This window comes from Lissotriton helveticus, chromosome 4_1 (assembly GCF_964261635.1).
Source record: "Lissotriton helveticus chromosome 4_1, aLisHel1.1, whole genome shotgun sequence".
Taxonomy (NCBI): domain Eukaryota; kingdom Metazoa; phylum Chordata; class Amphibia; order Caudata; family Salamandridae; genus Lissotriton; species Lissotriton helveticus.
This window is the reverse complement of record NC_136063.1, coordinates 763354247-763368592: the sequence shown is the minus strand read 5'-3', so window position 1 is coordinate 763368592 and position 14346 is coordinate 763354247. Positions and strand designations below refer to the sequence as shown.

The following is a 14346-nucleotide window of genomic DNA, read 5'->3' as shown; positions in this document are numbered from 1 at the left end:
TCCTTGCAGTTGTGTGCGTTGTTGTCCAGTCGGTCCTTGAATGCAGTTTTCTTGGTGTCGCGGATCAGCTGGTGGTGCTTCCGGGTGGCAAGCTTGAGGGTGGTCATGTTGTCCGGTGTTGGCTCCCTTCTCCAGGCTTTCTCGAGGGCTCGGCAGTTCTTCTTGGAGCTCTTGAGTTCGTCGGTGAACCATGGGGCCTTCTTGCTGCCGGGTCTGCTGGGCGGGGTCTTCAGTGGGGCGAGTACGTCCGCGCAGTTGCTGATCCACTTCGTGAGGTTGTCGGCGGCCTGGCTGGGGTTCGCTGAGCTGGCGGGAGGGTGCTGGCTCAGGGCAGCGGCGAGCTGGTCGGCTGTGATCTTGCTCCAGCTTCTTCGGGCAACCTGTTGCTGGTGGTGGTGGGTCGTCGTTCTTCTGAAGGTGAAGTGGACGCAGCTGTGGTCCGTCCAGTGGAGTCCAGTGGCGTGGCTGAAGGTGATGTCTTTGCTGGATGAGAAGACGGCGTCGAGTGTGTGTCCGGCGAGGTGGGTGGGGGTGGTCACCAGCTGCTTGAGTCCGAGGTTGGCGAGGTTGTCCAGCAGGGTGGTGGTGTTGCGGTCGTTGTTGTTCTCCAGGTGGAAGTTGATGTCCCCCAGGAGGATGTAGTCAGCGGAGGGGAGGGCATGCGGGCTGACGAAGTCGGCGATGTCCTCGCTGAATCGTGTGCGTGGTCCAGGGGGTCGGTAGATCAGGGTGCCTCTGAGGGTGGTCTTCGGGTCGGTGTGGATCTGGAAGTGTAGGTGTTCGGCGGTGGTCAGGATGTCGTCTGTGCTGGTCGTGATGCGGATGGTGTCCCTGTGGATGATGGCGATGCCTCCTCCTATCTGGTTGGCAGTGCGGTCCCTCCGGGTGATCTTGTAGCCCTCTGGGATGGCGATGGCGATGTCGGGAGCTGAAGAGGCGTTCATCCAGGTCTCCGTGAGGAAGGCAACGTCTGGTGCTGTGGTGTCGATGAGGTTCCAGAGTTCGATGGCGTGTCTGTGGACTGAGCGGGTGTTGAGCAGGATGCACTTCAGGTGGTTGGTGCTGGTGTTCGTCTTGGCGGGTGCTGGTGCGAGGCAGGTCCGGATGCAGGTGAACTTGCAGGACTGGCAGATGAAGGGTCCGTGGGTGCGTCTCGGGGTGGCACGGTAGCATCCCGGGGCTCGTCCGTCGTTGAGTGCGATGAGGGTGGCGGCGTCGTACGTCCGGCGGGTGGGCTGGGGTCTGCGGAGGACAGGGGTCCTGGCGCTGGCCAGGCGCGGACGGGCGCAGACGGGCTTACCTTTGGCGCACCTTCGGCGCTCAGTCGGTGCTCCCGCTGCGCGCGTCCGCTGCGCGGTCGCTGAGGGGGCGTCATAAGAAGGGATCCTGGAGGGCGGGTCAGGCGGGAGGCGGGGAGCGCGTGGGCCTATCGGTAGGCGGGGGGGCGGGGTCGCGTCAAAACCGGCGCGAAATCCAGGCGGCCGGCCCTGCGGCGGCTGGGGCGCCGGGCTGGATCGGCGATCAGGCGGGCGGCCCTGCGGCGGCTGGGGCGCCGGGATGGATCGGCAGCAGGCAGCAGGTAAGTGGCAGGCAGCAGGCGGGGAGCGAGGGGGCAACCAGGCCGAGGGCACAGTGGTCGCTCTCCCCTATTATGGATGGAAACTGTAGGTATTGGACCCCTTTATTGTATTCTTTAGTCAGAGAGGTGAAATTACATTAAATGGTGCTGGCCACAACCCTCAGATATATTCACCCTCAACATTCCATGGAGAACTCCACTGTAAGGGTGTGGAGGGGGGGAAATGGGAATGAAGATAAAACATCATAAAATATACAAGGAACAGTAATACATGCAAGTTATAATCTATATTGAATAACAGTCACAGATGCAACCCATCCTTCCCCTTACAGTAGAATTATCCTTCACAAATCTTCCAGGAGGGGGTTCTTCACCTCAATGCTGATTTAACTCTGTCTGCTATGGCGCTTTCCTCAGTAATGGGATGGGGAGAGTTGGACTCTTTTCCGACCCCTTCGTCCCTACTTGGGCGTGCATGGAGACTTTGTTTTTTGCCAGTATTACTCCTGGCCGTATTGGGTACAATATTAGGATAAAATTAGGAGTATCCAACACCACCCCCATCTTTCTCCTCTCCCATATCGGAGTGCTTCATTCCTACTTAACATTTGGCTTGCTCCAGCATCTACCATCCGGCGTAATGACAATTTATCCAATTTTTAGAGGTTTACAAAATTTAGAATTGCCTTTTTACTGGTAGCTTGATGCGCACATGAGTATCTCTTACACGCACATCATGACGCTTAAGATTATTTGCAGCATTGTACATCTGCTTAGCCACACATTGCTTCCTCTCCAGCCTTCTTCTAATGTAACTGTAATTCAGAATTTCACCATCACATTAGCCTTGGGAGCATCTCTTGAGTAACCACCATGGACACACATCAGAGGATGGAATTCTGCTCCTTGATAACTTAAAGGGACTAATTCCCGTGGTAGAATGAGGACTTGCAACCTTTCCCTGATTAAATTACAAACAGGCAATGCATTTTGCAAGTCCATGTGGGCACTATCCTTGAGGTAACGGTGGACCTGTTCTACAAGACCGTTGGTTTGTGGGTCATACACTGCAATTCAGATATGTTTAATACTGGGGTGTGGCTTGAGCAGTGTTTTAGGCTGGCTCCCACGAACATCCTCTGCCATCCTTAATCAATCGCAAACATCATTGCATCCTTCACCACACATTGCAGCGGGGAGATGCTCGGGACCCTGATCAACATGCTGGGTGGAAATGGACGTGCTTTCGGCCAGAGATTGAACACTCACCACGAGGCAAAAGCAAGATTGCAGCCTCCAGGCAATGCAATATGTCTCGCATTTGCGAGAGTTTGAGCTATTGGCATTGTAAATGACAATGTCTTTTATTTTTGCATTTGATAACCTGCAAGCTGTGCGTAAACAAGCACTTTGTACTTCTAGCTCTTGCTTATGAGAAGCAAAGCTGGCAGTCTCTTTTACTGACAGCCTTGCTTCTCGTAAGCAAGGACTATACGTACAAAGTGCGTGTTTATGCACCGCTTGCAGGTTTTCAAAACAAATGAATAAAAGGCATTGTCATTTACAATGCCAATAGCTCCAACACTAGCAAATGTGAGACCTATTGCATTGCAAATGCTTGTTGCCTGCGTCACTGAATGAAGATTTGTTTTCTGTGTGTCACATGAGACCGAGAAATTACTCATTAGCACACTGCAACATGGAAAAGACAAACCTGATACCAACCTTTAGCGAAAACCGCGTTGCATCTGTCAGGCCCCATCACTAGAACGCATATTACTGCTAGAAGTTGTGTTTGCCATACCCGCACCTTGAGTCCAGGTACTACTTATTCAAAGCCCCAAGTAAACCCGTTGCCTGTTTTTGAAACCGGATCGGCGTTTTCTTACGCTGAGTTATTCCACAACGCGCCCCTTTTCGCTTTCATTGGCTACGTTCGCACGCTGCTCCGCTTGGGCGGCTATCCGTAGCTTGCGTGCAGCCGCCGCCGTAGGACCGCAAACGGTTAACAGAAGCAAGGATGTCTTCACGCTATGACAGAGCGATCACGGTCTTCTCTCCAGATGGGCACCTGTTCCAGGTGGAATATGCACAGGAAGCCGTTAAAAAGGGCTCCACCGCTGTGAGTGTTTTCGATGTTTCTGGCATTACGACTTCCGTTGCAGTCGTGCGGTCTGCGCAGGAAGTAAAGCCAACCACGAGAGCAGCCATGCTAGGCCGACAAAGCAAGAAAGTCGTCAATAGTTAGATAATTCGACTCTTGTTATATTTTAAATTGTTTTTTTATTGTTTTTTTTTTTTACACTTTTTGGTTTAATAACCACTAAATCTCTGTTTCTGCGCTAGCGCTGATTTCGTGGGCAAAGCACTAGCAATGCAATTTTGCAAAGGAACTAGTTAGGGCGGTCAACTTTTTAATATAGCTTTTCAGGGCCCTGCGCTGGTGCTTAGTTGTCAGAAGATAATTATTGGGAAGAGGAAGGACTATTGTTTTCGCAGCTAATTATGGGGGGTTCAGTCTAAATCCCGCCATGTTAAAAGATAAGGCGGGAGATTGAGCATATTGAGTGTGATTACTATTTTGGTATAGCTGTTAGACTGAAAAATCGATCACTTGGTGATGGAAAGTTGGTACAAATTAAACACAAGGAGATGATGGATGGAGTGCTGAAACTTTTCAGACACACACCCACAGTCACAGATCTGGTTTGAATCCATCATCGTTCTTTATCTCACTTCGCCACCTCAGTTCAGACCCAGCTATATGCAAATCAGTTTTGACCCTTTGCCTCATGGGTAGAGTCTAGCCCGAATTGCCAAGCCAGGTAATCCCTGGACTGGAAACAAAAATCCTGGGACCTGCTTCCGGGTAACATCTCTCATCAGCCAGGCTAGCTTGAATCTAGTGGCAAAGTGAGCAAGGGACCCACGTCTGGGCATACCCTGCCAACTTGCGGCGAACAAAGCAAACAGAAGGAGATGATGGACAGAGTTGGTACAGACACTTATCATTATAATATTCATCATATAAGAGCAAATCCCCAAGTGGATCTTGCCTATAACATCATATAGTCTAATCAAAATCCAAGATGGCGACAAATATTAAAGTTTTAAAAAAAATTCTGATTTGTGTCATATTTGGCACAATAGTTCATTGTCACGTCAGTGAATGCCTATGTTGGATCTAGACTGTGATGTTATAAATATAAAAACAAAATGGCCACCAATAAGGGTGCCAGGAATAAGTAACAAACACTGAAGCAAAAGTAAACATATAATTTGCATCATTTGTATCCGTGCTACACATACTATGAACATGTGGATAAAGTTTCTTTTGTAATTAAACAACACAAGACTATATTAAACCCTGTCAACATTTCCTTAATATGAAACCATGATGATTAGAGTTTGTTTACTGTCTTAATTTTGATAACTTGAAAAAGCAAAGGTCTATGCACAGGAGGCGTGCCTTTGAGCATGTGCATTGATTTCGGCACAACTTTTTTTTACCAACAACAAATAAGTTGTTTGTGTGCCTTTGATGATTTCAGAATGGTTTCCAATGTGGTACAATTAATCAATCTGCTTCCAGCCCCAATCATTTAAATTTGGCAATTCTCGCAAGGGCACTAAAGTCTGACCCCCAACATGGTCCTCTTGGTATGCAGATTGTTTAACATGTTGAAGAAGAGCGTCTTGTGTGGGTGGGATTATTTCACTAGTTCTGTTTCCACTAGCAAACTGGACTTGGCGAGGACCTTTATTTCATGCAATGGACAAGTGCACTTTTCTTTAGTACAATAAATCTCTCAACCTTTCCGAAGTGAATAGGATCAACAGGACTTGGTTTATCTGACAGAAATAAAGAAAAAAATGCAGGAGTATTAGACGGTAGTGCCATCCTAGTGTCATAAGCTGCTTTCTTCCCTCGCCTATGAAAAACCGACGTGGTGTCACAACCTGTAACAGCATAGAACAAGCATTTGCAATGCAATCTTTCTCGCTTTAATGAAAGTTTGAGTTATTGGCGTTGCTAATAATAATGCATTTGTGAGACTTTCAGCTATGGTATTTGTAAATATAAAAGAGGGCGCCCTACTGCAGCATAAAGCGCATCACCCGTGTTATAAATATGAAAGCAGGCGCCGTGCTGAAACCTAAAGTGCGGCACCTGTGCATGTGAGTTATGCACATGGCAGCCCGTGAAGCTGGAGCCATGCTAATAATAAAAAAATATAATAATAATACCGGGCACTGGGCTAAGACATGAAATGTAGTACCTGTGCATATTTGTTAGTGTAGGGGGACGGGGCGGGGAAGTGAAAAAATGCAGAACAAAGTGCGGCTTAAATAGAACATAGGATAAAGCACGGCGTGCCGTGCTGCTTTAAAAATATATATATTCAGGCGTGTGCAGCGTTAATGGTGTGGCAGCCATTTTTGAAGCAAAAAACATAAGATCAAGCACGACGTGCCGTGCTGCTTAAAAATAATCAAGCGTTCGTAGGATAGCATGTTGTGCGTGCAATAGGAGAAAGTCATTAAAAAAATTGTGCTGATAGATTGCAAATAAAAAATACTGAGTTACAACACATGTTACAGAGGCAGTCCTCATAGGATGTTACAACAGGAAAAAAGGAGGTACTAAGGAGGGACTACTAAGCCTATTCACAAATCTAAGACCAACCATTTACAAAGGATAGTAAGAGCAAGCAATTGAAAAGATGGGCGGAGAAAAGGTCCATACGTGAATACCGCATGCCTTGAAGAGACAGCGCAAGAGATGCCTAGGCGAGTCCTAACTAGAAGACATTTTTATGTAAAAAATGTTTAAATACAGTTCTGTTGTACATAATGTTTTCTTGGTTATATATAAGGTAACAAAAAAGCTTGTAACAGTTTTTAATTACAACTTGTCAACACGCTGCACAGAAGCCCCAGTGCTTGACAACATAGTTTAAAGACATTGGCAAAACCAATAGCTCTGGCTAAACACTTATTAGGTCCCAAATGTGAGACCTATTGGCTATGCCAATGCTTGTTACTGATTATGTCCCACATCATCAAAAACCTGTCATAGCTTAATGATAAGCATGCCTGTGTCAGCATGTATTCGCATGTATGTGCTATGCTGCAGCAGACATTTTTATTTATTTAATTTACCAGTCCACTATAGCGGGTCAAAATCTTGGAGAAGTACATTAAAAAGGTGTGACTGTGCATCTACGAGGTGTGGCAGGGAAATCTAAGTGCCATGTCATCAGACACAGCACATGGATAAATAGTTTTGAATAACTGCATAATAAGAACAAACAAAAATACCTGTGGTCTGAAGAAAATACAGAAATAAAGGGGAGGCGGAACGGTTTAAGCTGTCCCTCCCTAACCAGCAATATGCACAGGCTGTGATTGAATGGCCTCTCCTGTTAGCTTTTGGCACTGTGCTGTCGATTGCTTTTAAGCTGTGAAGGTTCGAGGCTGTAAGGAGGCTAGGTGGAAAAATATTTGTAGTGTTAATGTGGCATGGTGGGTAGTGGATTTATGTGGGGTGTAATTATGCTGCATGGCGTGGATTTACGTGGAATGGCATTGTTTGGCTTGGAGTGAAATGTAGTTGAATTATGTGACATGATGTTGAATTATATTGTGTGGATTGCATTTATGTGGTGTGAAATCATGTAGATTTGAGTGGAATTGTAGCAGAATTGTGTGGTGTTGTATTTAGTGAAATTATGCTGCATGTGTGCATGGAAGTGTAGTAGAATTATGTCTAGTGGTATTGTGTTGTGGAGTGTCCTTTATTGAGTGTAATTATGTGGCGTGATTCTGAATTTATGGGGCATGATGTGGAATTCTGTGGTGTGGTTTGGATGTATGTAGTGTGTAGTGGAATTGTGTGTTGTGGAGTGAAATTATGTGGAGTTGAATTGTGTTGCGTGGAGTGTAATGAAATTATGTAGCTTGGAGTGCTTTTATGTGAAGTGGAATTATGTGGCATGTAGCGGAGTGGAAATTTGTGGAGATTAATTTGTTGGATTGTCATTATGTGATCAGCAGCATGCAGAAATCAGACAAAGGGATGGCTTTGCAGCCGCTACCTATTTGTGTCTAATGTGCTGTGGTTTTCTAAATTCTATGGTATTTTGGCATTTCTGCCTAAAGGTTGGTTAACGTTATTTAAAAATTAGACTTATTGGCTTTACCAATATTTATTGTTAATTTGGTCTGAAGAAGCCTATTACACTGCAGTGATGTGTCTTTAGGGCACTTCATTACTTTAAAAACCAAAGAAAAGTAGCAGCTCAATAGCAGTAGATAAATCAGAAGCTACACCAATTTGATTCTTTCGGTCTTGGAATGATTTAGCAGGACAGTGCAATGATAGTGGCTGCAGCATGGCTTGTTGATTTAGATAATTGTTTAACTTCATGTTGTTTATGGCACCAAAACTGATGCTGATCAGTCCAAGTTCTTTACATGACATCACGGCAGGATCATGTGCAGAGTGTATAGAGATGGTTTGCCCTGCTGACACATGGGACAGTTCGGGACTAGTGTCCAAAGTTCATATGGTGCATAAGGAGAGTTGCTTGAGTTACATGGAGTCCATTGCAAAGCTTGCTTTTCTTGTGGTGCTTGAATCTCCGTAGGCTGTCTTCGAAGGACTTGGAAACTTGTCTGTAAGTTTCTGAACTCTTCTTCTGAGTAACCTTTAACTTCGATATCCTTCAAACGAAGTGGAGGCTCTCGAGTTGCCAGTGGGACTGCATGTGTGCTGCGTTTGGGCTCCCGGTGGGCAGCTGCAAGTTTGCAAATGAGCCACAGCCTAGTTGCTTGTGAAATACTTAGGATCAATTTGGGTGAGCAGATTGACACTGGCCGGCTATTGCTACTGAGTGTCATCTGTGCCTCTTGGCCTTGATAATAATGCTGATGATCTGAATGCAGTGAGGTTGTAGGAAGCTACGCGGGTGTTAGTGGTGATGCACTTGAATGAAATGGACGTCCGAATTGCCCTTAATTGCACGACCAGTTTGCTTTAGGACATCCAGGATGGATATGACATAGGTTTAGTCTATAACTGCTGTAATCTTCTTACCATTACAAGCATTTTTTCTTCTTTTTAATTGAATTTTATTGAACATATACAGCAGTGCAAAACATGGTCCCAAGAGTATACCTCATCAAGCATATACAAAATACACATTTCATAGTAGTTGGTATGTATCGGGCTGTGTCCCCCCGTGTTAGCCATGCTATCATCATGTTATATCACATTTTTAAGTATCTAGGACAATATGCAAATGTAGCGAAATGATTTATCTTACAACCAATCAGTAAGAGGAACAAATTTAGGAAAACGGCTTAGCCCCTTTGCAATCGATTGTGTGTAGGCGCTGAATACTGAGCCAGTCTTCAGTAACGATGTGCCTGACTCCATGTTAATTGCAGTGTGTGTCGGCAGTGCAACGGATGGGTGGTTAGTCAGTGTGGTCGCGCAGGTATGTCAGTAGCAGATCCCATATCTCATGGGTGTGAGGAAGGCGACAACAACTCTACATATGTGGTGAGTTGATCCTACCATTATAAATCTTAACTAGTGATATTTTTTTTAACTGTTGTCCACAGATTCATGTTTTTTTTGTGGTGAGCGTCAGGTTTGCTATTTCATCTTCATGTGATCTTCCTAATGTTAAGATGATGGACTTCGCTTACTGTTGGGTCTGTGACTTGATGGTGCTGAACATCTTTGGTCTGTGCAAGGGGGTGGTAATTGTTGCAAGGCTGCCGGTAACTCTGTCTAGATGGGTGCTCTGAAATGCTAGGTTTAGAGATTCCGTTTGTGCATGCACATGCATGCAGTTTAATTTTGCTTCTCAGCTAGGCCTTTGCCAAGTAGTAGTCACTATGTCAGTAGCTTGCCTGTCATCTATTAGGTGCACTCACTGTAGTACAATTTAGTTATGACTGTAGTCTTCACTTGTTCTCTAGCCTGATCAGATGTTATAGCAGGTTAACCTATTCTTGTTCATTGATTCCTAAATGTGCTAATTGGCCCTCTTGGTTGTCAGTAGTCTTTTGATCACGCCAACAGAGCTTCTGGTTATTAGACTCCATCTAGGTAAAGAGCAGGGTCATCCTGAGCAGTCATTTATCCTCTTCCACTGCACAGATGACATAAGTCTTATGTGGCATCACTTCACGTGCTCTTCCCACATTGAGGTATGCAGCAGCAGGGAGCTTCAGTCTGGTGTGGCCTGTGAATTGTGCTTGTGTGAGGACGCAGATCTGGGTACAGGGAAGTGACGTGGATGGTTGCCTCAGGTGCTGTGTTCTCAGCTCATTCTTCTTTCTCGTGCGGTGTGATGAGAGGCTTGATGCTGGTCTAGTAAATTGTAGCAGGGTATTCCACTCCTCCAGCTGAATCAGTGCTACAGATCCAGCATCATAGCTGTAGGGCCTGCGTCAACGTGTGGGGGCTTGGCCTGCAGAGTGAGGGATGGACTCTATCCATTACAGCACACAGAAGCAGCAACATTTCTACTGTCAGAAAAGAGCCTTTCATTACCAGGGCTTGTAAGAGGAGGTCAAGTTATCTCATCGGGCCTTAGGCATATGTAGTAGAAGACAACCCAGAGACTGCAGTGCTGGCAGGTAACTGAAATGAGGGCACATGCGCCCAGGTTAATTTTACTAGCAGGGTGACCTTACAGGACAACCCAGGTTGCGGATTTCGCGCCCTTTCCATCTGCTCTCGGTGGATATGTTATCGGAGGCTCTCATTACCTTTCCTTGTCCTTTTTTGGGCAATTTGGAAGAAAATCTTGCTCTCTTCCAAAAATGGCTTATAGCCAGATTTGAGACCTTAATCCCCGAAAAGAAGCCTAAACCAGGTGAGCGAAGAGCGTCGGCCCCGTGGTTCACTCCCCAGCTGAGGACGCAAAGGCAGGATTGTAAAAGAGCTGAGAGAGTCTGGAGGCGGGCATATGATCCGACTGAAAAATTGAAATTTCGAGCAGTAATTAAAGCCTATCATCAGTCAATCTGGGATGAAAAAAAGGCCTATTTTGAACGCCGTATTGATGAGGCTGAAAATGTCTGTAAAGAAATTTTTAAAGTGGTGCAGGATTTTACTTCTCCTGCCATTTGTACTCCTAGTCACACTCACGCTGATTCATGGATAAAACAACTAGCCACCTTCTTTGTTAGTAAGATTACAACTATTCAAGCCTCTCTTACTCTTGCCCACGACTGGATCTGAGTCATCTATCTTCATCATCTTTTGTAGAGGGTCAAGGCCCTTTTCTCTCTGAATTTCCTCATATGGGTCTTAATACATCTTTGGATCTTCTGTCAGGTTTGAAATCTGGCTCCCCTCTAGACCCATGCCCGGCCAAACATTTGGGGAAAGTGGTGCCTGCCTTAAATGCCTTGTTGAACCCTCTCTTGAACTCTTCCTTGTCCACAGGTGTGGTGCCACAGGCATGGAAGCGCGCCATGATCCTACCACTGCTCAAGAAACCTACCTTGGACCCCCTCATTCATGCCAACTACAGGCCAATCTTCCTTCTCCCTGCTCTGGCGAAAGTGACCGAGAGATACGTGCACAGGACAATTTCCAGTTTCATCGAAGGAAACGACCTGTTAAACGCTTCGCAATCCGGTTTCCGTGCTAATTTTAGCACGGAAACTGCTTTACTCGAGGTCACTGATGCCATCAGGGAAGTGCTCGATTCTGGGGGAAAGGCCATGTTAGTTATGCTTGATTTGTCGGCGGCCTTCGACACCGTTCCTCACGATGGCCTCCTTGTAAGACTCTGGGAATGTGGCCTTCGTGGAACGGTGTGGAACTGGTTCAAATCCTTTCTGGCCGACCGCCGGCAAATGATCTGGGCGCCCCCTTTCTCCGCTGATATGGCTCCGCTAGAGGTGAGAGTCCCTCAGGGCTCCATTCTTAGCCCCATGCTTTTTAACATCTTTATGGCCCCTCTAACGGCAGTCGCGGAGTCTTTTGGCGCCCAGATCATATCATACGCCGATGACACCCAGCTCCTATTCACAAGTGATAGGGGCGGGTTGTTTGATGGCATACAGATCAGGGATTGTCTTGGTGCGGTCTTTGAGTGGTTTAGGTGTCATGGCTTAAAGTGCAACTCCGATAAGTCGGAGTTGCTCTTTTTTGGCTGCGCTCCCGAACCTAATTGGAAATCTTGGTGGCCACAAGATATGTTTCCCCCTGACAATGTGTCTTTCAAGACCAAAAACTTGGGAGTGATAGTGGACAGTGAACTGTCCTTTGGGCCTCACATCTCGTGCCTCTCAGGAAAATGCTTTGGCATTTTGCGGATGTTGAGGAAATTTCTTCCCTTAGTATCACTCAATCATAGGAAAATAATTGTTCAGGCCTTGATTGGTTCTCGACTGGACTACGCAAACGCTCTTTTCTTGGGTCTACCGAAATATCTTTTGACCCGTTTGCAAGTAGTTCAGAACTCGGCAGCCCGAGCCATCTATGGACTCCCGAGAAGAGCAGGTGCCACTGTTTTATTGAACACCCTACACTGGTTACCTATCTCAAAGAGAATTCTTTTCAAAAGCCTGACTGTGGCCTTTAAAGCTCTACACGGCACAGGCCCCAAGTACATTGGGAAACGTCTTTCCCGGTATTTACCTAGCAGGACCTTGAGGTCATCCTGCCTGTCCATGATGACAGTTCCTGCTATTAGGCGTACAAGAATGGGAGGTCGGTCGTTTCGCTACCTAGCACCAAAGGCTTGGAACGATCTACCATTATCACTGAGACAGGCTCCCAGTCTTCTTGCTTTTAGGAAAGACCTGAAAACGTGGCTCTTTACTAAATAGTTCTCTCTTCCTTTTTCTGTTTGCATTTTGCTGTTGTGTGGTTGTTTTTACCTGCCGATATTCTTCGCCAAAGCGCCGGGATGCTCCACGGAGTAGCCGTGCGCTATAGAAGAAATAAATTAACATAACATAACATAACAGGATGCCAGTCAAGTAATGATTGTGGGTAATTGTAGGGCCAGCTTTCTGGAAGAGGGGGCTGCAGTTATTAGGACTCTTGTGATGAACTGGCTGGCTGCATCACATTGCAGTGTGATAGTTGCTGCACCCACGATGCAAAAGTCAAGTGAGCACCAGTGTCAGTAAATATTGTAGTTTAACCCTGCTCATGGCTCACTTGCCCCAGGGTACATGGACTAGTTCAGCTTTTCTGAGCAACATAGTGCTTACATGTGCTAATGGGAACCAGCGTCTCCTAATTAAGCCCCAGCGATGTTGTATCCAACGCAGCGTCATCACTACTCTCACTGAGTGAGGCTCGTGACTGTAGAATGACAGCTCTTGCTGGCTGACGCCAGTGTGCTGAAAGTTACTCTAGTAATAGAACAGACTCAGGAGCTCTAAGTGTTTTGAAATTGCATTTCAGCAAGGTTATGCGGAGTCTGGCACTGAATGTGTTAGACTAACCCCTAATGCTTGCCACTTGGCAGGGCGATTTAGAACGCATGATTCGCTGAAACATGAGGTAACAAATTCAGGTCGTAGACGGGTACTTCTTAAGAATAGCACTTGCGGTTATGGGTTCACCCTGGAGTGATATAGAAATGACCTGCAAACCCTCAGACCTACTGGAGCATCACAGTCCTCCTTTTGCAGTTTGATCCAGCAACAGTGACTTTATTTTCTTAGGGTCACTGGGAGAATGTACATTTTTGGTCCCTCCGTACCCATAGTGCAAAGATACATTAGGCTAGCCTTGCCTTTCTTTCAGTACTCTATTAGAATGGAGAAATGGGCATCACACCCACTTCATTGCAGATCATCAGTTTAAGTTTCAAGTATTTCAGTACCTCTGTCCTTTTTTCACCAGTGGATCTTCACACCCCTTCGTCTTGAAAAGAAACACATTACCTTTAAGTTGATCAGAGTGGGCATGAGGATTTCACCATTTGGTAGCTATAAAGCTGTAATAATATGCAAAAGGGGGGACAGTGGAGGACGATATTTACCGGGGTCCAATGTACGTGTCCAATGAGCAATATACAACAATTGTACAAGGTTCCCCTGAGGAGGAGGAGGGAGGATGGGGAAAAAGGTAGAGAAACAGCCACTCTCAGGAGTGTGCAACAGGGAATTGAGTAAACCCTTTTCGGAATTAGGATGCCTCACACAATTAGAGGATTGGACAACAGAAGCCATCCGTCCAAATAACTGTATCGTGTCATCATTGGCCTCCTGCTCCAGCGGCAAGCTGGCGGTGCAATGCTTGCCGGGCAACACGTAGTGTTACTCTTTTGGTGGAGTTCTTCTATTCCTGGCCAATGGGTGCATGCGTGTGAGGGACCTAAGAGGTGAGATTGTGAGCGTGAGTGAAAGTTAAAAGTAAGTCAGTAGAGTCCATTAGAACATTTTTAATCAAGTGGCTCACTGCTTAATTAAAATTGATAAAGGGAGGGGTAGCGGAGCACAACAATAAGGGTGATGTGGCTTCGTTCGACCCTCGCCTATGGTGTGGTCAACATGTTTCACGCCAGTTATGGCGATTCTTCAGGACCTATGGTTGCTCATCAATTAATGCGAAGTCTCCCCCAAATCGAAGAAACTTCCATATACAACCTGTATGCCAAGGCGGCCAGTGCTACTGCAATGGTCCTAGCCCTAGAAAATGGGAAGAAACAAACAAAATCAGACCTGAATGTATTCAGGGTCCTGTGCGCGGCAGCGCTTTCCCAACATACTACTAT

The 14346-nt window shown here is 46.2% G+C and overlaps 1 protein-coding gene across 7 annotated transcripts in view; it reads left to right on the top strand.

The window, feature by feature from the left end:
* Positions 1 to 3519: 3519 nt before the first annotated feature.
* PSMA8 (proteasome 20S subunit alpha 8) overlaps positions 3520 to 14346 on the top strand; it is a 443554-nt gene continuing 432727 nt past the window's right edge. For 4 of the 7 annotated variants that reach the window (XM_078687393.1, XM_078687391.1, XM_078687392.1 and 1 more), the window contains exon 1: positions 3520 to 3701. In XM_078687393.1, the coding sequence (XP_078543519.1) occupies positions 3600 to 3701 (102 nt within the window). In that variant the 5' untranslated portion in view covers positions 3520 to 3599. The remainder of the gene's footprint in view (positions 3702 to 14346) is intronic. The other 3 variants (XM_078687394.1, XM_078687396.1, XM_078687398.1) reach the window with 3 other exon arrangements.